Raw genomic sequence first — 23,685 nt, forward strand, 5'->3', positions numbered from 1 at the left:
TCTCTTGTAGTTCTTAGTTTTTCCACCACTTCTTTTAGTTCTGCCACCATGATGAATGAGATGAATGAGAGATTGCTTAGGATAAATTAATTATGAGGTCGTTCCCTTACTCTAAGGTATGTTAAGGCTTTAAAGCAAATGCGAGCGTACTGCAATTAACAGTAAAGCTTCTGCCCCTGGGGATCTCTACTTAGTTCCAGTATAATTAAAAACTCACTGATAACTCATTTTTCCATTTTGTAGTTTTTTAGATTACTTGGATTAATAAATTTGCTAAAAAAAAAAATCTAAATGTAAAAATATAAAAGTCCCACTAAACATTTGTTGTACACATATAGGTGTCAAAAAAGCCTCATAATTCTCTGCAAGTAAATGTTCTCATCTGCTAATAGAGTATCACAGGAACATCAAACAGCATCACAGAATCCTTCTGGGTGGTAGAGACCTGTGAGATCAAGTCCAGCCGTTCCCCTAGCACTGCCAGGTCCCCACTGACCCATGTCCCTCAGCACCACATCTCCACGGCTTGGGAACCCCTCCAGGGATGGGGACTCCACCACTGCCCTGGGCAGCCTGGCACAGCCCTGGACAATCCTCCAGGGGAAGAAATTGTTCCTCAGCTCCAACCAAAACCTCCCCTGGGGCAACTTCAGGCCATATTCTTTTGTCCTGTCCCTTGTTCCCTGGGAGGAGAGACCAACCCCCACCTGGCTCCAGCCTCCTGTCAGGGAGCTGTGGAGAGCCAGAAGGTCTCCCCTGAGCCTCCTTTGCTCCAGGCTCAGCACCCCCAGGTCCCTCAGCTGCTCCTCACCACATTCGGTCTCTAGACCCTTCCCCAGCTCTGTTGCCCTTCTCTGGCCATGCTCCAGCCCCTCAAGGTCCTTCTTGGAGTGAGTGGCTCAAAACTGACCCTAGGATTCGAGGTGTGGCCCCACCAGTGCCGAATCCAGGTGGATGATCCCTGCCCTAGCCCTGTTGGCCACATTCTATAGTACCAACAGTCTATTAAAACAGTTTATATTTTAGCTGGTACTTACTTTATCCAGGGCTATAAATGTAGCAACTCCAATTCCTTTGGCCTTTAAGAAATTCACACATTTTTGTGCAGTATCAATGGTATCGACAACAATGTTGTCTAAGGCGCCGCAGGACGACGAAATGGCCACATCATACTTCTCACTGATAGCTCCCAAATCTCCCTATGAATCGAGAGCCAGGGGGAGGCAGGAGGGCACAGATTAGCTTAGCATCAATGTTTTGTCTTGGTATTAAAAAATAGAGGACAAAAGGTTGACACAAAATGACATTTAAAGCAAATTACAAAATCATCTTCTGTGAAAGAACTTAAACCTTAATTAGAATTTGCAAAATAATGCTACATCTGTCTGCTGCTGCCTACTGCTGTTTGTGTATTTTTAACGTGCTTGTTCCCACAGCAGAAACTCATCTGCCTGGAGCTCCCAAAGGGGTGCTGCTGGCACAGCAACGTCGTAACACCAATTTATTTTCTGTAGACCAAGATGAACTTCTCTCCTGCAGCATTTCAGGAAACTGTTTTTTCAGTTTATTTAAGCAGAGATACTTCTCTTTGGACAAACAAGTGGGGAAAAAGAAAACTGCAGAACACAAACCGAGCACTTTTACATTTGCTATGATAAGAACTGTTTGGTGCTAGTAAAAAAATAAAGAGAAGAAATGAAGAACTCTATGTTCTGAAAATCTGCACCTGAAGTAAAATCAACAGTACTTGGAAAGAACTGATAACACTCAACATGTTTTCCTTGCTCTTCTGAAACAACCACACTGCTCTTTTTGATTCGACGTGGATGCAAGTAAAACAAGAGTCAACAAATAACAAGGAGATCCCCAAATTTTATACCTTTTGAAGCAAAATAAAGAGTTGCAACTCTGCTGTCCAAATTCCTACCACCAGGGAAGTGGGGAATTCCACTTTTCACTCAGCTTCAGAAACATCACCCTGTTCCTGTGATGATTAAGAGTAAAATAGCCTTTTAAAATTTACCAGCCTTCCATAGAGTCCAGGAATGTTTCCACACTTCTTCTGCTGCAGCAGAGCCTCCAGCACTCTTCCTCGATTGCGACTGAGTGCCAACGAGCTTTTGGCTTCTTCTACTTTTTGACGCAGATTTCGAACGAGATTCTTAGTACCCAGTTCTTCTCTGCCCAGTTTCTCAAGCTGATTCTTTTTCTAATGGGTAGAAGACAGACAGTTAGAAGACAGGCTCATGGTAACAACTGAATTTGGAGAGTCTTAGAGACATGGTTCTATGGATGATGAACCCAGCCACTGAGAAGCAGCAGAAAACATTTATCAGAAGAGTGGCTGGCATTTGAACACACTTTGGCTAGTATTTAGTACACTTGGATACAAATAAGACAGCTTAGGAACTTGTGAATCAGGCTTAGGGTAAGGCAGTGGGACTAAGGCAGTGGGAGCAAGAAGTGAAATTCAAAGAAGCCTCAGAAACAACCATTTATTTCTTTTAACGTGTCTCATTATGATTGATTTCCTTGCAGGGATACATAGGATTTAACTCCAGTGCTAGCAAGTCTGAAATCAAATGCTTACATCACCAGTTAGCCAAGTATTAGAATACAGTTTAAAAATGTTATTTTGAGACAGTTTTTCATTTCTTTTCACCACAACTGTTGCGAAAAAGAAGAGTGGAACTTTGGCTTGTGCGTCACAACATTGTGTTGCAACAAAAGAAGTTATGTATGAAAGTCAAGTCTCACCTCCTTCAATTCCTGTTCAGCTTGGGGTAGTTTTATTTCTAGATCTTTAATAGCAGCTTTCCTTTCCTTAAGAGTTTCTGCCGTAGTCACCAGCACCTGCTTCGTCTCGTTCAACCGTGCCACTGCAGTGTTGTGAGGGCTGAGGTAGATTTCCAGCTCCGACTGGGCTATGTCCATCTTTGAACGTGCTTCATTCACCACTTTACTGAACTCCATCAGCTCTTTCTCTTTGCTCTGCAAAAATGGACAGCCATGGACAAATGGACAATTTGATGTCTGGATTTGATGATCTCGAAGGTCTCTTCCAACCTAAAGGATTCTATGATTCTAATTTCCACCCAAGCTTTGCATCTTTTTTCAACTTAAAGCTGGGAGGAGCCCTATCCATTGTGCTAAATTACAGATCATACAGAGAAACAATGTTTTCAAGTACAGAAAATAACTCCCCCAGATTTCCAGGATAATTTCCAGCTTCCAGGTGCTCAGTGAATGAACAGCTCATGCCAATTGGTCACTGTCAAACAATAACCAGCCAGTTGTCATTTCATTCAGAGACAGATCACAGATGTGAAAGGCTCAGAACAAACCATTTCAAAATCTGTTTATTTAACAACATATTGGCTTCATATTTAGAGGGGAGAAGATGAAAATGTCCAAATAATGGAATTGTAGAGTTCTCTGACACCCCTATATGTGAATGCTAGACTTGATGACACACGATCACTATAAAAAGCAGACAACTTAAGGAGAACGATTTAGCTCTGATTAAAAAATTCCAAACTCATTTCCCAGTTGAGCTCTACTGAGCTGACACAAGCAGTGCATTTATCATACAAAATAGCATTTTACGACTGTCTTGTGATGGTTTCATCCGTAAGAGCTGTACAGCAGCTCACACAGGAAGCGTGCAGAGTCAAGACAGTTCAAACCTCTTTTTCTTCCTGCAGGCCTCGCGTTTCCTCCCGAAGGTTGTCCATCACCTGCTGCAGCTTCTCTTCCTCCTTCTCTTTCGCCTTGCCCAGGAGTTCTATCTTAGACGTGGCTTCACTGATAGCTTTTTCACTATTGACAGGCACTTTTTCCAGTTCTTCTACCTGGGTGAGGGAAAAACTTTTAGCTTCCTCTCCCACCAAAACAAAACAGCAGCCTGATTTTTAAACCCCACCTTTCAAGTGCTAGCTGGAAGCATGAGCCCTGACGATGCTCATGTGTCTTCGTGGGCTAAGACAGACTGTGGCGCTAGCAGGAGGCTGGGATTTTATCTGCAAGGCTTGTTGGATTCTAGAGCCCACCCAGAGGGATGCAAGGCCATGGAGGTAAAAGAACACAGCTTTCTGCAGAACTCAAGTCTCTGAATCACAATAAGGCTTAATTCTTAAATACCTGCTTTCAGATGGCCACTCTTGATCCAAAGAGGGATTTGATTACAGAATACCAGGTTTGAAACGACCTCTAAGATCATCTGGTCCAACCTTTCTTGAGAAAGGCCTGGTCTAGCTAAGAAGGCCCAGCACTGTCAGCTGAGTCTTAGAAGTGCCCCATTTAAGATCTCTAACAGCTGGCAATGACCAGCTTGGTAAAGTATATCATTAAGTTAACTAGGGAAACTGCAAAGAAAACGTTTTGAAGAGTTAGTAATTGTGAGAACACACAACATTCTTGTAATCTCAGTAAAGATGACAGAAAAATGCTTTGCAAGCCCCCAGAGCTCCCAGCAGAGCAGGGAAGCAACGGGAAAGCTCTGGGCTTTGCAGCCCACACTACCTTTTCTTTGTCCTTTTGAAGTTGCTTCTCCAGTTTTTTAGCCTTGCTTTTGGTATGTTTTAGATTCTCTCTTACTTTAACATCCTGCAAGTCCAACTCAGTAAATTTTTCTTTATTTTCCTCTATGAACTTTGTAATTTTACCGATTTTCCTAAAGGGAAGAAAAGAATAATCTATTTCATACCCTATAAAATAATGTCAGTAGAGTTTAGCTTCATAAGTAAGCACACAGAATTTAAACAAATACTACTTGTTTTTTGTAAGAAACGACATCCAGTGTGTACTATACTCACAGTATTTTCCCCAGGGAAATGATATTCCATCAGAAAATGATCAACTAACAAAGCAGCATTAAACACATTTTCAGATTATTTTTTTCTGTGATAGAAACTATAATTCACATCTCTCACAAATAACTTTCTATGATCTCAGAGGATAAGAAGCTAAACATTGCAGCGGGATTGGAGATTAGCACCCAGACAAATCAATTTTAGGGGAACAATTTACAAGGAAACCATAAGGAAACCACAGAAGAATACCCAAAATCCATGTATTATGCCTGAGTATCTAAAAACCTCAATCTTCAAATTATTTTTTTGTACAGTCAAGTATGTGCTTTAAAAATCAGACATTTTCATATTGTAATAGTGAGTATTTCCTAGATTTCTCCAAGAGTAGTAACCTGCAGAACCAAATCAAATCAATGAGAATTTTTTCATTTAATTTTGATTTGATAAATGATTGGTTAATCCACGCCAAGGAATGTTTAGGTCTACTATAAATGAGTCTGCTCATTAGATAATTTAATATATTGCTGGAAGATCTACTGAAAACCCCATCTGTGCTTGCTGCGTTTGATCATCTTCCCATGCAGCTATTGAATATTCTGCTCTCTGAGGTGTTCCCCCTGCTATACAACTCCCATGGCTGCTTCTGAAACACCCCACATGCAGAACACAGAAACCACAGTCCTCTTAGCTTACAAATCTGTACCTCAAGTACTTACTTCTCAAGGTCTTTCAAAGCTTTATTCTTGGTTTTCATGTCATCTGCAAGTTTTCTACTCTTCTCATTAACCTCCTTTGTTTCTTCATTAATTTTTTCTTTCTGCATCACCATGTCGTTTATTCGTTTCTTTAGGTCATGGCTAGAAAAAAAACAAGCCACAAACCTCCCAAACACCACTTTTTTTTTCCCTAAAGCTGGCATTCATAATGAATATATATTTCCAATCTTAAATGTAACAAAGAGATTATGTAAAGTACTAAATTGTAATGATTGCTCTTGAGTACCCTCGCCAATATCATACAAATCAGCAAGGAAACCTAACAATTTTGACACTTCAGATGAAAATAAGTCTTTAAGTGGTCTCCTTTCTCAATTCAAGTATAAAGCTGTAAGAGATTCATTTGCCAGACTATTTAACTTTATATAAAGCTGGCAAGAAGGTTTTTCGGTCGATTTTTGTCACTGTTGATCCTTTTGGAGGGTTTTTCATTGTTGTTTTGGGTTTTTTTTAAAGGCTCTTGTGAAAATGGTCTCTTCTCTAAAATTTTTAACTTCATTATTTAAAATAAAAATCACTAACCACATGCTAGTCAATAAATTTTGAAGGACGGATAGGGCTGCTAAGAAATGCAAAGTATTTCTAATTAAGAGACAAGGAAGCACAGTTCAACCCCCCACCACCACATTAGAGCCAAATCAAAACTTCAGAGAATTACTTACATGTAGTATTGACAGATATGATTCTTCTCTTTAAATACTTTGTTTTCCAAGTGAAGAAATTCAATGGCTTTATTCTTGTCCCCTTCCAACGCATCCTTTTCTTTTTCTACCATTTTAACTCTATTTAACTTGATAAAACAGAGTCAGAGCTGACTTTTCTAGCAATGAAACACTGAAAGCTTGTATCTTTTATTTACAATTCAAACAAAACTCACCTTTTCTCCTCTCTGCTCATTTAGAATCTCTACCCTGCGACACAGAATTTGGATAGGATCTTTTAGCCTTGCAGATCCTATTAAGTCTTCCAAATATTCAAGCATGCCTTCGTCCTGTTCAGTCTGGCCTTTCGGTTTCATCATAGAGATGTGCTCAACTTCCCCCTTGGAAAAGAAAAGTTTGATGGTTTCTTGTCCTGATTTTTCTTTTTCTTTTTTCTAAGCGAAAGAATTAGAATTCTGAAGAAATACAAACATCTTTGTAATGTGGGTGTGTGACCATATTCTAGCATTATTAAAAAAAGAACAAAATAATGCAGTGACCCAAAGTGACTATTCACAGTGGCGATATATTTGGGAAAACAAAGACCACCAGGAACAGCAGCTTCCTCCGAGGAGCGCGTGCTGCCGATGTGCACGAGAAGCAGCATCTCTTCTGAAGCCAACATTTGGGTCTAAACATTGTTCCGTTTCTCTAAAGATTGAACATGTATTTTCCCAGCCTAAAAGAAGAGAATAAAGCAACACTCTGGGTCAGGTACCACCCCATGGTCTTAGGGCAGCTTAATCAGCATTGAAGTCCCTGAAGGGTTCTCTTTAGAACACAGAAGGTCCATAAAATCATGTCTGATGGATGAACTGGGCTGGTAATTCACACAACTATGGCTTCCTTATTGGAAAAAGAAAAACATTCTGTAAGTATGCAGCTTCCTTCATTTAATTTTCCTTTATGTGCAGCATGAACTTTAAATTATTAAGCTGAATAGTAACAATTTGCTTTTAAAAATGAGAATCAGAAAAGATTAAACTGAGACAATGGCAAGGAGACTGAGACAATGATGCTCTCATTAGCCAACAACAAAAAAAATCTTTTATGCCTACAACACAGTAGCACCAAATATTTCAAAATACAGATTATATTTTGTAGATTACATGGTCACATATCAGAAGTGCAGACATGAAATTGAATATACACATATTAAAACAGTATCTGGAGCAAGAATAGATATGACAGATGCTGCAAAAATCACATAAAGAGAACACTGAATAAAAACTATCTATCCTTCAAAAATTCGGCTAGTTCAGTACCTGACAAGAGACAAATTATTTGCGAGCCAAACAGCCAGCAGTGCAGAGCGCCAGCATTGGCCTTGGGGACCCATTTTTAAACACTTGAAATAACGAGCTGCATTGAAGGTTTTAATTCTGTTTTAGAAAAAGATTTACAAACATAATTTATACTCCAGTACCCAAGCTACGGATGTAAAATAAAAGCCTAAGTCTATATCCACAGAGTGAAAATCTAGTTAAGAATTCTGCTGCCATTGTTGGCTGCTTGTCAAGCCTGAGCTGACAGACGGGTCTCTGCAGGAGGATGGATGAGGAAGATCATCTCAAGAAGATACGGAAGGAGGGGTGGTTAATGAGCCTGCTGGAGAACCAGGACAGTCACAGGGGTTGAGGAAGAGGAGGATTTCTGGGCAACCTGCAAACCAGACCTGTAACCTGGTAAGGAACCCGAGGATCAGGTATGTTAGTAGAACTTTCTCCAAGTGGTTTCATTCCACATTCTCAGCACACAATGACACCTAGTGGCTCAAGGGCTTTCTGCTACTTGGTAAACACTGGCTGAGGAGAATGGAGAAAGTCTTGCAAATTTTGAAAATTAAGAATCAGTATTTATTAAGCTAAGTCTTTCTTGTCTGTAATTCCCTTGTTAGAGTAAAACACAGTGTAAGAGGGACTTTATTTTTTTTTTAAATTTTAGAAGTTAAATGCATCTAAGCGTTTATTTTCTGGTAATTTCTGTTCTTAAGTGTCAGCAGGCTTGACAAGACAAAAAAAACCCACCCAAACCAAAACAACCCAACTCTTATTTTTATTTCTTATGCTTCTCAAAACAGCAGACAATTACATCTCTAAGAACTGCAGCTGTATTATATACAATTCCAAGTACACATTTGCTCCCTTGCCACAAAAGTATGATTTCTCTACCAAAACCCACCTGTCAGTCAGCAGGATACTGCATGTGAACAGGAAACTGGGTGACCTCCTAAATTTCTGTGGAATTGTCCTAAGTCTGTATTTTAATTCTTCTGTTTACATCCAAGAAAAAACAACCACAGAAAACATATTTAATTCACGTGCTGAGCATCAAGTCTAAGAACTTTCTCCACTGCATGTATCTCCCTCAAGTTCACTGCTGCTGTCAACCTGATAGTCAGCAGTTTCCTAACTTTTTAACTGTGTGTATTACTACCTGACCCATCACTTGAGTTACATAAAACAAACCCAGCCCAACCTTGCTCGTTTATCTCTTAAAAAATCTTCTGAAACAGGGACAGCGTTTTCGAAAGTGAAACTAAGGCAGCAGCAGGCAGCCATTTGTTGCAAAGAAAACGTAATCACAGACCTGTAACACCTACAGTGAGGGGGTATCAGAAAGGGCCAGGAAACCTCTGTCATGATTTGCCTCCATTTTTACCTTCTTCTAGCTCCAAGGCATGAGAGGGGAGGGAGTAATGTGCCAAAAACCAAAAATTATTTAGTTGAGAAGACAATCAAAATGGCTGTCAAGACTAAGACATTGCTGACAGTGGCAGAGAGCTAAGGGATAGCACAACATCCACCAAAGTGAAGTCATCAGTGTAAGAAAAAGCATCAAATATCCACTGAGTATTTTGGGAAGGCTCTACATTAAGTGCAAGAATGGAACTACGGACTCAATTTCAGTCTCTGCATTGCCTGTGAAGTCTTCTTCATCAGGCTGAAACCTTCAAGGGCATGCTGGCAGAGCTCTGTAACAGGGGTAGGCAACTCAACACCATACAACAAACGTCCACCTAAACAACAGCTCCTACAGGACACCTCAGCTTAGTTCCCAGAAAGCAATTACTGGTACACTCTAATAGAGAACAAAAGTTTACCTGGGGAGAAATTTCTAACCCATAAAGTTAACTGACTGCTGTGGCAAATGAGACACCTTGGATTGACAGCAAGCTACAGAGTTGTAAAAAAGGGCAAGAGCCATTCTCATCTGAAAGCCATTCCTCTAGTGAGAACTGTGAGGAATAACTTCAAGAAACTTGGAAGCTGGAGATTCCACCTTCCTTTGCGGAGCTGAACTCTTGAGGAAGGGAATTCTTTCAACACACAAAGTTCAAGTTACTTTCTAAATTTAAATTTCTATTGTGTATGAGCAAAAACTTTAAAGCAAGTGAATTTTAAAAGCCTTCAAAAACCAGTGTAAGAATAGCTCGGAATAAAATTAACCATTTGAAATCAGTGGCTCAGCAGAGGGTCAGCAGAAGGACAGGTGAACAGCCCCACAAGACATGCTAGGCAGGAGTGCCTGGACTACTTGTGTGCAAACCCACAAGGATGCTGTAGGTAGATGCCCATAAAGATGTCTGATGAACTGCCAGAAGCAGTGACACCAGCACGTTCTATCACTGGTTTAATGTTCCAAGGCTGTGAAGTCAAGGGTCTACCTCCAGCTCCATGCCTTTCAGAAGTCACACCTGCACCCCCGGAGTATTTAAGAATGCTATACATTTAAAGTACATTAATAATGACTTCTATTATAGACAAACATCCATTATAGACGCAATTCATCAAGCTTCAGTGTCTACACTGCACGCACACATCTGGATTCGCTCGAGACTAAAGCTCTCATCAAGACCTGCACATCCAACCGTGCAGGCAGCTGTCCTCAGCAGCCACACGCCACGGCTGTGTCTGGCTTCCTAGGCCAAACTGGTGAAGAGCAACAATTTCACCTCCCATGTAGCTCTCAAAAGAAAACCCCATAACTATTACCTCATTCTTGAGAGTTACCACTGTTTTCTCTAAAATTACACATTCATTTGTAAAGCAGCTGATCCTCTCAAGACAGAGGGCTTTTGAGCGTTTTCCAGCATATAAAGATTGGAATTTTAAACAAGGTTATCAAACTGCTCGATAAGGCAAAGTTTTGACCTCCTCCTCGAAATGCAACTCTAACCACTCTAAGTCTTGAGGCAGGACTCTCCTTTTCACTTCTACAGGTAACTCCTGCCTGTTCTCTGGGCTGCCAGCAGCATCTTGTTCCAGCCACGCCCCTTTACATCGGGTGGGGTCTGTGGTCAGAAGCCCAAGCTCCAAAGCTGAGGAGGAGTCTGCATAGCATCATGCACTAACCCCCAAAATGATGTTTTCCAGCTTCAAATGGTGATAAATTGGTCGTTGGCAATTTGTGCTGTCTAACAGTGACCTCAAATCCCTTTACAAGAAAAGAATCTGTTTTTTTCTTTGGTTGCAAAAACTTGCCTGCACTATAAATTTTTTTTTTTTTTTTCTGGAAAACCTATATTTTGCTTACCAATCACTGCTTCTTTTCAGTCCTGAAAATTCTGGGGAAAAAATTAACTTTTGAAGGCAGTGCCTTGCAACACTGTGAGTTTTGTCAATTAAGCTTAATACAGCTTCTGCAGTTCTACCTTGCTAGCATTCCACAGAATAATTACAGCAGCAAGTAGGTAAAAAAACAATTTGCCAGGATTTTGGCTATTCAATTAATATGCAGTGTCTTAATCTGAAGCTTTAAAATGACGTGCTAAAAGCCTTGGGATAGATGAGCATGTACAACCTCACAAACTGGACTAACTTTAGGGCATTAAATCCTCCACATGAAGGACACTTTTGAAGCAGTTAAGCATGGGCATATTGAAACCCGTATTGTAAAAAGGGAATTTTGTAGCTGTGAATCCAACAGATGGAAATGTACCATGCACTGGGGGAGTACTGGGTGGTTTGGGTGGGTTTTGAGGGGAATTTTCTCTTGCAATTATTGTGGTTTAGGTTTTGGAGAGGTTTTTGGTACTGAAGCTCTCCAACACTAGTTAAATTCAAAGGCAGAGCAATGGAACATCTAAACTGAAATTTATACTCAGATTTACTCATGAGGAATAGCTGGAGAGAAAATACTGCCTAGAAGATGCAATATTATATACTGGAAAAACCTCCTCTGTGTTTCCACAAAGCTGAGAAAACCACTGAGGCATTACCTTGGAGAGCAAGACACCCTCTTTTGTCTTAGCTTCCCACTCCAGCTGTTCCAACTGGAACTAGAAATCTTGTGAACCCTTTGTGGCACTTCAGTGTGTTCTATCAACCAAATCCAGGCTTAAAAAAAATCACTCGTTTTGTCAAAAGTGGTAAATTAGACAAGCTTTTTGTTTTGTTTACACCTTTGAGGTGCCGGGCAGGAGGAAACCCTTCTCATTTTTTGAAGTTGTGCAAAGGAAGCCTATTGCAAACAAGGAGCATCTCCCATAACAACCTGGATATTCTCCTCTCAGAAGGTTCCCCACATTTCCACATTTGGATGCACCCCCTCCTGCAGAAACATCATATCTTCCTAGCTGTGACTCTGCTGCATTTCAAGAGTTCTTTGGCTACCAGCACTTGGAGTAATGTGAAGTAAAACAAGCCTAGCTACTACAACCTGTCCAATTTCCAGTTCCTGCCTCTAACAGAAGTGTTACAGCACTTGGAGAGAAAGCTCTTGGCCAGGGTTATAGTCAAACCAGGTGATTTTGTTTCAATATTACATTAAACTATCACAAAATTTTAGTGTGACTATAAGATGTAGTATTTTTAAGATAATCGTGGCTTTTTTTTACATTCACAACAGTATTTTATTGGTTTCAGTGTAAGGGTAGCATACTTTTGATAACATACTAACTTTGAAGGCTTTTTGAACACCCAGAAACAGCAGTTTTGTTAATGAGTCCATGGTCTGAGTGACAGCTGGGTAGCAGCACTCTACTCCAACCCCACAACTGCAATAAACTTGTAACTTCCCCATATTGTCAATACGTAGATTCAATTTGCTTACTCAGTTAGCTGGCTCAACAAATTAGTTGCAACTTTACAAGATTTCATAATTCTGTTTCATTTACGTGATATGCACATGTAGACAGTGGTCAGAACAGGCTTTCATTTAACTTCGAGCATCACAAGATTAATGGTCTTGTGATGCGTTTAAATATTTTTTTATGTGTATATACATCTACGTAATATAATAAAACACTGAGTTTTAGATTAAAATGGTTTAAACCTCAATTTTTCCCCAAAACAGGCTGAGTTATTAGGAAAATTCACACCACACTGAACTTCAACCAATCTGGTTTTCTTTCTGTGTGGCAGGTGATCAGTGGAACTGGTCCCTTAAGCACTGAAGCAGAGTTGAGCTGTAGCCAGCACACCCAGAGTGCCAAGAGATCTGCACTTGCAGTTGGAACAGTCACCTCTAACACAAAGGTTTGTGTATTGTAGTAGCCAGGCAAAATCTGTTATTGTTCGTCCTATTAAGTAAATCAACCTTGAACAATCCAAATTATAACCCTATTTATGTTCTTAAACTTTTTAGTATGGAAGGCTAAACAGAGCTGAGCTGGCATCAGGCAAGCTTCTCTTAATAAAAGTAGTCTAGAATTTTTAATCTCGTTCTATGTAACAGCTACATCTCAATTTCTTTCAAGCAGCGAAGCACTTCTCCCAGAGCAAGGGGAACATGGACACGAGACTTTGCAGTTGTTTCCCCAGCCAGCTGCAGGAGCCCAGAACCAGTGCACACAGCAGCTCTGCACTGCCAGCACGGAACCAGCAGCACCGTGGATGTGCCCAAAGGGGAAACCACATGACAACAGCGCCAGCGTTTAACTGTAAAGCTGTTCTTTATACAGAGATGTGCAAGAGAGAAAATCCAGCATTAAATTTGGGAAATAGCAGTTACTATTTTTCCTTCCTTTGACTTCTATACTAACCCCATTTCTGAGCACTGACACTAAATGACTACTGATGAGGTTCAGGCTCTTCTCTGATGCAGCTCCAATTGTACAGGTGTATTTGACAGAACCTGTAACTGCTGCACAAGTCAACAGGCAGCAAAATTAGAGAAGCAGTAACGAGTGTCAACCAGTCCTATCACTTGGCAAGTGCTAGCTTGCAAGTTGTCAGGTGCAGAAACTTAATTCTACACTGGCTGCCTTACAGAATTAATTTTTCCCGGATTTTTTGTGTAATCAGTTTCTTGATAATATAAAGACACCCAAACTGTGGTTTCTATCTTACATAAGCCACTAGGCAGCAATATGAGACGAGTTTCTCCATCTCCCTTTATGCTACTTGTGCTGTTTTCAACACTTCTACCATTTTTTATTTTTATACTTGACTAGTGTGACAGTGCTCACACTTGGCTTTTTTTGTTTTTCAAAATTATAGCTTCCACTTTTTATGCAAGAATACAGTAAGGAATGGCAAAAAGAAGTGGCTAAATTGTTTCTGCAATTTTTCAGAAAGGTAATTGCAATTTGACTCTATTTTGACAGTGTGTCCACACTTCCCCCCTTTCAGGCAGTCTGGACTATGAATTCTAATCCCACATACAGAGTATTGGAAGCTATGCACGCAAATAACCAATATTCCTGTAACTTTATTCTTCTCCTGGAAACACAACTGTAATGCAGCTCTTGTAGTAAACCACAACAGGGTTTTGTTTGGGACTTTGTTTTGGTTTTCTCCCCATGTTATTGCTGCTATTACTCAATGCTCACACAGTGCTATCTCATTTCTACCTTTCAGTTCTACCAGATGGCAAATATACAGGAGAGGAGAAAGTATCAAATACTCAACTTCATGTTCCACCTTCCAAGGAAAGCATTATAAGCCAGGTGGGAAATGCATAAAGTCAAGTAAGAAATGCACATAGACAAATGCACAAGACCACTACTGTCCAAAGTGAGGAAAAACTTAGAATGAGCCTGTTATACAACACAGTTGTTTGCACAAAACTACCACTCTGCATTCTGGAAATAATTTAAAAGTAGCCTTTGTCAAGCTGTTTGCACATCTGTCTAATTTTAGAAGCTTTCTTAAGGACATTCTTGTATTTAATACAAGAATACAAATTAAGTGCAAATCTAGAGTCACTTTGGAATCTAAGTCCGTTATTGTCAAGCTCAAACTAAAATGTTAGATCTAAGATTACTGGCATGTTCTAATGGGATTATTTAATTGATCAGTCTCAAATACATGCTGCCCCTAGAAAAGTGCTTTTCTCCACTTTCCATATAAACTATTTTTCTGGTTACAAGGCAAATAAAAATCATGTGCATTGACAGCTTATGTTTTCTGGTATTGGAGAACTCATTCTGAAACTGCACATGAACACACGGACGTATCTCCCACTGCTCTGTAGCATAAATGTTTTCAACAGTCCCTGAAATTCATTCTGTACTCAATGAATCAGTGGGAGGCTTCTATTTTTCCACACTGTTTTATTCAAAGAATCTGGTTTTATTTAATTCTATTATCACACTTGCTTTAATTCTTCCTACCATTTCTGCTCAGCTGTCCTTGACCTTTTAGAACAAACTTCTCTTCACCACCAATGCTGGCAGCAGAGATCTCCATTTATAATCCCAGTAGAGACTTTCAGCTTGTGCTCCACTCAGTGGATGTTGATATGCCTCATCAGGAACCCAGACCTCAACAATTGGGAACTTCTGGCTTATCTCAAAGCAAGAAGAAAATCTGCTCTCCCTCATTTCCTCTCCAACACACTGAAAGAGCAACTCTTACATTATTTCCACAAAGCAGCAGGTGAAAAACTGAACCGAACTTCCTTTCTGGCAACCTAATTTTACCATAGTGCATTACAAAAAGCCATTTCAATCAGTTACATATCAAATCACTGAAGTTGTTTATACTTGCTCAAGATTACATGAGAATATTTTAATTATGACTATCAAATACATTTAAATACTACAGTAATTAGCACAAATTGTACTTAAAACAGTTTCAGTTTGATTGAAAGTAGCTTCTGCAGTAAGTTGAAATCATCTGATAGAATTCTGCTCCCATGATAACTGTGCTTTAGTACAAAATTAATTCAAAGCCTATGCCATTTATTACTGTTTCTACAATATTCATTTGCAAAGTCACTGAATGGGACTCTGCTCCAGAACTCCACTTCCCCTTTCAAACTACAGGTCTCTTACCTTGAAGGCCTGCAAAAGCCAACAGCAGCCACAATAGGTGGCTCGCTTTGCTCCCCAGATGTGCCCACCCCACCACATCCCAGAGCGGCGTTCCTTCAAGTGCTCCCCATTTATTTAATAATTCCTTACAGGCAAACCAGCCAGGACTAAGTCCAAGTTTTTTTTCTGGCCTCGAGGTTAACCTGTTTGGGGGGAATCACTGCAAGGAACCAACATCCTTACCTCCCTGTGCCCAGCCCGGGTGGAGCACAGAACCCACGTGGGTTTTCTGTGCACAGGCGCTGGCGCTTCACGTATGTCCTTGGAGAACATAAAGTCATTTTATTTGTTGTGCTTTACAGAGTTACAACTTACTGAAGCTGGCACATTAGATGTGGAAAAGAAAAATTGCAGCAAGATCCTAAATTTTACCACAGTGCTTAGCATGCTTTTTTTAAGTGACAAGATGCGTTTTTTCCTGTTGCAGTTTCAGGCTGTGGCAAGCTCATTAAAAATGCACTGAGCAGTTGTCTATTCCTGAAGTACTAAAAGCATATAGCAATTTATTAAACACACAAAATTTGTAGTGTTAAAACTTAAGGATCACAGAAGTGACAAACTCCTCCTGTTAAATGTTGGCAATATCCCACAGTAACCAGAAGTCTTTAAACAAGAATTTTTTCAATTAGCTAGTTCAGGCACAGAATTTGTAACACTTCTAGAACTACTCAGTCTTACATATTCTGGTTTCCCAGAGGTATCTTGTGTTGTTACAAACAGAAGTTATCAGTAGTTTGATAGTAGTATTTCTAGCATGGCATCAGCAGAAGTGTCTATATCATGCCCTACCCAACTTTTACAAAATTCAGTCTGGCCTAAGCTTTTGAATTTTATCCTGAAAGGCACTAGAATCTGCTATGTCTAAGGCACTAGAATCTGCTATGTCTGGAAGATAATGCAAACTAGCGGGTGAAGTAGGGAAATACAAAAAAACACCAAAAGTTTCCTAAAAAGCAAGCATTGAGTAATGCTAAATATGCTAGCAAGATATAATCAAGTACCTAAAAGCTGTTGCTGCATGTAGGACATGTTCTCTTACAACTTCTTCTTTAGCACTTACTAGTAAATATTGTCACAAAGCAAAATTAGCATTTGATAATCCTTAACTAACATTTTTTCCTCCAAAGTCTTTTAGTACAAGTGAAATATTTTAATCACACCCTATTGACATAGTCAAAAAATCAGAGATTTATAGCTTATTTTAAATGAGAAATTAATTCCCATCAGGTTAAACTCAGGATAACCTATTTTAGTTTAGCTGTAACAAAAAAAATCTAAATAAACTTGTTACCTATCTGTTCAACTTTAACTTAATTAGAGAAATATTAGGGAAGAGAGGGCAATGCTTGTGATGGCAGTTCAGAGCCATAGCCTTCTGACAGGGTCTCATTTACTTCCAAGTGCAATTGGTAGTATCTGGGTTTGAAGCTTTGCTGTCGCTGGGTGATAAATCTTGCTACATTTCTCAACTGGAAAGTACTCAACTTTGAGTCACCGAATCAGTAGATTTCGCTTTAGAAAGGCACAAAACTTTATGTGCAAAGAGAAAGGACCTTACCTCAGTCAGAAAGATTAAAGAAACAAAAAAAAACTCTGCAGTTTCCTCTGCTGTTCATTATAATACATTACCCACAAAGGGTCTAGTGGAACAAAAGAAAAAATTTATGGTGGAAACCATGGATTTATGCTTTAATATTGGTTATACCTCCACCTTCTTTCCCATTGAACAAGTAGAAAGCAGGGAACTCAAGCTTTTAGGAAAAGGTATGTTCTCCTCATTAATAACTTCCTGGGAAACAATGGGAAAAACAAATCACATCTGGGGGGGGGGAAAAAAAAAAATCTTACCAACACTCCCTCCCAAATGTTCTCTTCCCCTCCCAGAGGTAAAAGGGCTTTCTTCTAACCCTAAGCTTTATGTCTCTCTGCCCCATAATTTCTGCCTTGCTTAATCTTTGCGTCTGCATTCTCTCCCTTTTAGAAATTTTGCTAAAATGATACTTCAGAACAACTGTATATAAAAAAAGAATTTTTACTACAGTCGTTTTGTTGGAGGTACCTGTCACTCCATCTTGAAACAGAAAATGCAGGAAGTGTTGGAGGGAATAATTACTTGGCATAGAGACTACAAAACAGATATATCCTCTTTTTGTGGGTGTAACTGTAAAAAAGGACTGCTCGAAAAGGCTTGAGGAAGTGAAGCAAGCACAACAACCTAGCTAGAATTTTTTTCTTCAAATTTTTTTTTCCCTTTAGAGGGGAACTGGAAGCTCCTTTGACAGAAACAGGCCTAAAATAAATTCTATTGAAAAATTTCAGACCTCAGTAGACTCCCACTGTTCACTAATTTTCTAGGCCATGATCCTTCAGAGTAGATTTGTGACCTGTTAGTAATGGTAGAAAAATAATTACAGGTAATTGCAGATATAGTTGCTCAACTGAATTAATATTTAAATACTTCCATCAAGTACCTAATTCAATTTACATTTTCAGTGACTGCTTGGCACAAAGTTCTCCATTACTGTTTAAAAATTAAAAAAAAAAAATAGTGTGGTTGTCTTCAGCCTGTCTTTTAAATAGCAAACAGATGCCAGCAATCCTTATAATTTTAAGGTTAAATGTGAATATAAGTGATATTATATTGATAAATTCTATGATTATTTTTACAGTATGGGTTGTAAGCCATAGCATTTAAAAGCAGAGCTTGAATTGGCTATAAACCTGCTATTCTTTGAGTCCTCTACAGTTGTTACAGGGATAAACAAAGTACACTCCATGTGTTTTTTTTCTTGCACTCGTTTTTTATGCAGAGTAATTTTTCCATACACACTTGTCCAGTAAAACCATGGCTATATACAAAAGCATAAATAAGTTAATAGTGGAATCATTAAGATCTAAGTTAATATTGATGCACTTTTATCTAAAGTATAAACAAGTTGCTGAATCTCTGCTACGCTTAAGCAGCACAATAATATTGGGGTTTAAGGTTTATTTTACTACACCAATATTTACGTGCTGCTAGGGCGGAACAAGTATGAGAACTCTTCTATTCATCCACATGTCAGGAACAAATTTGTTACTAGAAAAATGTATATTAGTATCTTCAACTGCTTCTCTTCCTTAAATTTCTGAAGCAGCAAATAATGATTCGCATCTTTGTTAGAGTGTGCAAATCATGATGTGCTGCTAAAGTACTTTAAGGCCTCAAACACAGGACGTAAAACAATGACAGTATCTTTTGTAACTATAACTTGTAAATATAGCTTTACTTAAATTTTTTTTTTTTTTTTTTAATTTTTTTTTTTTCTCCATACACCAACCTGTAAAATTAAGAACCTATTATGGTCCAGGTCAATTCCATGGCTTCGAAGAAGAATACCAACATCTCTGAATGTCTTTTTCTTTCCATTGATGTGATAGACAGAGGAATTATCTCTATAGGCAGTTCTAGATACACAAAAATTGCTGTTAGGAATGACTTCGTAATCATCTCCTTCCTGTTTTGAGGAAAAACAAAGCCAGAAGAACAATTACTATATTACAGGCTTACATCTTATTTCACAATTAAGCACAGAGTTTTATCTTGTTCAAGTTTTAAGTCAGCTGCACTCTGGGCTCTAGCAGAAGGATGAATTTTCTTAAAGCAGTGTATTGCAAAAAAAAAAAAAGCCACCTTGAGAACTGGACAAAAAAGAGCCTAAATAATTTAAACTGAATGGCCTTCATGTTATGCCTTTCCCACCTCTAATACAGACTATTGCTTTGGAACTACTCAGTTTATTCTCTTTACCACTGGTTCAAATCACAAAGGAAAAGGCCTACTTCAAATTTAAAGTGGCTGTGCTATTGCACCCCTTTATATTTAAGTTTAGGAAGTCCTGAATGACTTAACTGCTGTTTGCATTTTAAACTCTTTCATAGTTCTAGGGAAAGGAGTTACTTTTAGCTGACTAGTTCTAAAGAGAAACTGTAGAAGATAAAACAGCAAAACATTAAAGACTCACAAATACGACATCATCAGCTTCAAAAGAGAGCTTAGAGGTACCTACAAAGCAGCAACTAAAATAAAGCTGATACTATACTTTTAAAAGTTTAAACTAATGCATGCTCCTTGTAAAGACTTAAACTGACCTCCCACTTTCCCAGATTAACCCACAAAAGCACAATCAAACTGGTATCTGGTACATGCAGGATTTTTTAAATTAGCTCCTGGATGTTACTACCAAGTCAAGTAAAAATAAAATTAATAATTATTGAATCTGGTATTATAAATACAAGCAAAAAGTGTCTGTATAGCAAGTCAAATAATAATAAAAAAAAATCTGTCTTTTAAAAGTTCCAAGACTGTATAAATTGCCCTTTTAATAACACAATTTGAAATTTCAATATACATTCCCCACTATGTTGACTGACCCCAAACTGCAGTTAATATTCAGCTAGAATGTGTGCACAAAAAATTAAATTTAAATAAAGAGAAAAATTCCTTCCACTGTAATTGCAATAAATCAACAAAAATGCCCAGAAGTTTATTGCTACAGGATTTGGCAAAAAAAAAAATTATTTTTTTTTAAATTTGCCAACACTATTTTGTACACACAAAAGATCAGGTTAAAAAAAAAAAAAAAAAAAAAAAAAAATAGTGGTAGGATGAGGTCCAGAATTTTTAATGAAAAATCTGATTTAAAATTGCAGGCATGTTTACCATGTATGAAGTGTAAATAAGAAAGTTTCAGATTCATCGTATATTTTCCTAAATTTAGATAAACGAAAGTAGTTTCTAACTAGTTTACAAAGTTTTGCTTAAATAGATTTCTTAATATATATTGTCATATTAAAAATTTTAGGATATATAACATGTCCAAGCAGACTTATGAATTTTTTTAGGGGTCCTATTAATTTCAGAAATCAGTTTTATTTTCTTGAGGTAAGTGAGATGACAACTCTAACCCCACCTCTTCTTAAAATTACTGTTACATATCTCTAGTTTTAAAATGGACATGTATCAGATATTAGCCTTCTTAAAAATATTAGTAGAGATTTAAGAAAAATTTTCTGGAACTGCATTACTCAAAAGAGAATTTTTAGAGCTAATTAACCTTGAATTGATGTTTTACATCCTGAAGGTAAACCAATCACACTATTAAGTTTTTCTCAGCTTAAACTAAAATGATGAAATATTAAAAGCTTTAAAATCCTTAAAGGAAAAAAAAAAAAGGCTCCCCTGTTGTGAGTAGAAGCATACATACCTTGTCAATGATCTTTTGGAAGTGGACTTCCACAGAACAACTCTGGATGTCTGCATGTTCATCAGAATTATGGATCAGCACAGAGAGTTTTTTAGATCTGATTTTCTGTGCTCGATACCCAAATACAAAAAGCATCGAATCAATGACATTGGACTTTCCGCTGCCATTTGGCCCAATAATACATGAAAACCGCTGCATAATAGAAGGAGAAAAGTTATATTCAGACGGAAATAGATCCTGGGCAGTGCACATCACTCATTTCATTTGTGAGGTGTTTAAAATACAATTACTCTTCCTGCATGAAACTGCAAACTCTTTGATAGCTGTGTTTTTACTGCCAAAGGTGAAGCAGTACAACTTATTTAATAAAAAAAAAAAACAAAAAACCACACCTCAGCTCAGCTTCCTAAATTTTAACTTGTTAACTTAAAGCAATACTGCATTAGCAAGTATGTTCACAGGAAAAGTTTCAGGATTAGCCACGTAAGTCTCTTGTGGGCACTAAATAATATTCTCATTCTTCAAACACACCCCTGAAAGTTCTCCAGTAAACGAAATAAAGAGAAAAGTGTGCTGGTTTACGGTTTACTAAAAAGTTAAAATTCTACAGTATCTAAAAGTGCACTTAACTGTTTTCTCCACTACTTAATAATGAAAATTCAAAGTATCGCTATATAAGTAATTCTAAAACTTAAATATTTTTCAGTTATTTTGAAGTAAGCTTACATGAAAACATAGGAAGGAATACTAACACCCTGCAAAGTCTTACCTTCACTTTAAAAATGCTTAAGGTGAAAGAAAAATACCTTATGAAAAGGTCCCAAAGTTTGCTCCCCTGCATAGGATTTGAAGTTCTGGTTTACAATATGAGTTATCATGAGACGAGGAGCACCAGCTTCGTTGGTCATTGCTGGAGGTGGGGGAGGAGGGATGCTACCCAAAATCTCTTCTAAACTTCGATTATCAAGCACCTCATCTGAGACTGCTAAAAATCATCCAAAATAAACAGAAAGAAAAAAAAATATATAAGCTCTCAATGACTAGACACCTTTTAAAGTGTTCAACTGGAAAAGCAAACATTTCTATATGAACCAAACCAATACTTCCCCCTGTAATGATTCAAATGAACTAAGTGGAATTAAATACAAAATATATTACTTAAAAAAGCTTCAGGTCTTCTTTCCATGACCTGAAGCTTTAAAAAGAGATATTTATGATGTCCCATCGATGCACTAGTTTGTTCTTTCATTATGTAATTCTTATTCTAACACACTTTAATAGTCACTCTGCAATTACAATAGCTACAACTGTCACAATAAGCCTACAAATCTGAAACAGGCAGTGTCTTTCTAATTAATAAGTGCAAAGCCACATTTCAAGAGTGCTCACAAGTCACTCCCCAAGATTTGGGGATCACTGCACAATGCTCTGAAAGCTGTAATGACAGCACGGCTACTCTGCAAAGACAGGAAGTTTGTTACGAAAACAAACTGGCCCCCTGGATATCAGCTAGTTGTAAGCAAAGCAGCTTTTCAACAGTCACCAGCAACTTTTCCTCCAAATGGACAGTGTTTTTTTTGCCACCAATTTCAACACGTTAATCTATTTGTTAAATACCTTGCTTTAATAATTGCATATCTGGCCACCTAAACAGAGACACATTGCTCTTTTCCCCCCAGACATTTTCAGCAAAAACCCAAGTCAAGAAAATACACTGCTCCGTGAAAAAGAAAGTCAAATCATTTTAAGAGTTCAGTAAATAAACTTGACATTTATTCCATTCCAAGAAATCCCATACCATTGGCTGCATATAAATTTGAAAAATCCTGCTGTTGTACCACAGTCTTAAGTACAATGTTACATATGAGGAATACGAAATAGACTTTATTAGGAGAAAGTCTACAAATTGCTTTTGCACTTGTACTAAATCACTGGTCCAAACACTTTAACTCTTTGCAAGCCCTCTTTTACCGTTTTAAAAGCAGTTTAAATATGCCAGGAGTCAAGGTTTTTCATGTTCCTCTCTAGAAGAGAAAAGAGCAAATCCTATCTGGAACAGCTGGTAAATTCAGCAGAACGTTGTTGCTAAACGGGCACTATCATCAAGTTCACACACCACCAGAACCCCTATATCTGACCTACCTTGTGGAGGTGCTTCACGACGCTGTCTGTCACCTTCGTTTTCCACTTCTATGTCAGTGGTGGACTCCTCTAAGGGCTCTCTGCCTTGCCGAGGAGCTGCTGTGGAGGTTTTGGTGCTCTTGCTTGGCATCTTTGCTGGCTGTTCCACTTCCATTCTCAGCAATCAAACTACCAAAGGGATCTAGCTCCTTTGCTAACATAAACAAGAAAACCCCATGATCTAAGCATTGAACTACAATCCCCTAAGGAATATACCTACATGTTTGCCCAGATGTTTGACTAATATAGAAACTAAAGCCTAGAGGTATTTTAAAGACCAAAATCCAAATGTGAAACAAAACCTCAACATCAGCCTCGTAACTATATTTTAAAATGCAGTACCCCCCAAAACAAGGGGCTGGCCCTCATCTGTAAGAGCAGCATGAATCTACCTTCAGTGCAGTTACTACACTGAGAAAGCCACCGTGATGCTGGGGGCAAAAGAGTTAAAGCCACATTCGCAATAACAAACCAAGTAGCCATAAGCCTATACTCTTCTGGAAGCACTCTTTACGGACATGTTTCAGACCTGACACTTATTTCATTTTCAACAGTCCACACAGACTATATATTCTATATACTGAGAAACAAAAAGACCTGCCTAATTATAGCAAAGGCTTGGCTCTTAAACGGCATAAATCGACATGCTCATTTCGAAAAATATCACACCATCACTGTTGCCAGCATTCAACATTTAACAGAGAAAGCAAA

At 38.4% G+C, this 23,685-nt stretch overlaps 1 protein-coding gene across 1 annotated transcript; it reads right to left on the bottom strand.

Moving 5' to 3' along the window:
* Window positions 1-1,037: 1,037 nt before the first annotated feature.
* LOC103769213 (structural maintenance of chromosomes protein 4-like) lies at window positions 1,038-23,089 on the bottom strand (the record flags this gene model as incomplete). The annotated part of the gene is made up of 12 exons (XM_008936390.1): window positions 22,936-23,089; window positions 21,600-21,778; window positions 20,794-20,985; window positions 18,868-19,044; window positions 6,465-6,629; window positions 6,250-6,377; window positions 5,528-5,668; window positions 4,522-4,672; window positions 3,687-3,851; window positions 2,758-2,991; window positions 2,024-2,209; window positions 1,038-1,199 (listed from the first exon to the last, which is right to left on the bottom strand). Coding segments are annotated over exons 1-12 (2,034 nt in total), but the record flags the coding sequence as incomplete, so codon positions are not given.
* Window positions 23,090-23,685: the final 596 nt, after the last annotated feature.

The sequence above is a fragment of the Merops nubicus genome, unplaced genomic scaffold, assembly GCF_000691845.1.
Source record: "Merops nubicus isolate BGI_N331 unplaced genomic scaffold, ASM69184v1 scaffold47952, whole genome shotgun sequence".
Taxonomy (NCBI): domain Eukaryota; kingdom Metazoa; phylum Chordata; class Aves; order Coraciiformes; family Meropidae; genus Merops; species Merops nubicus.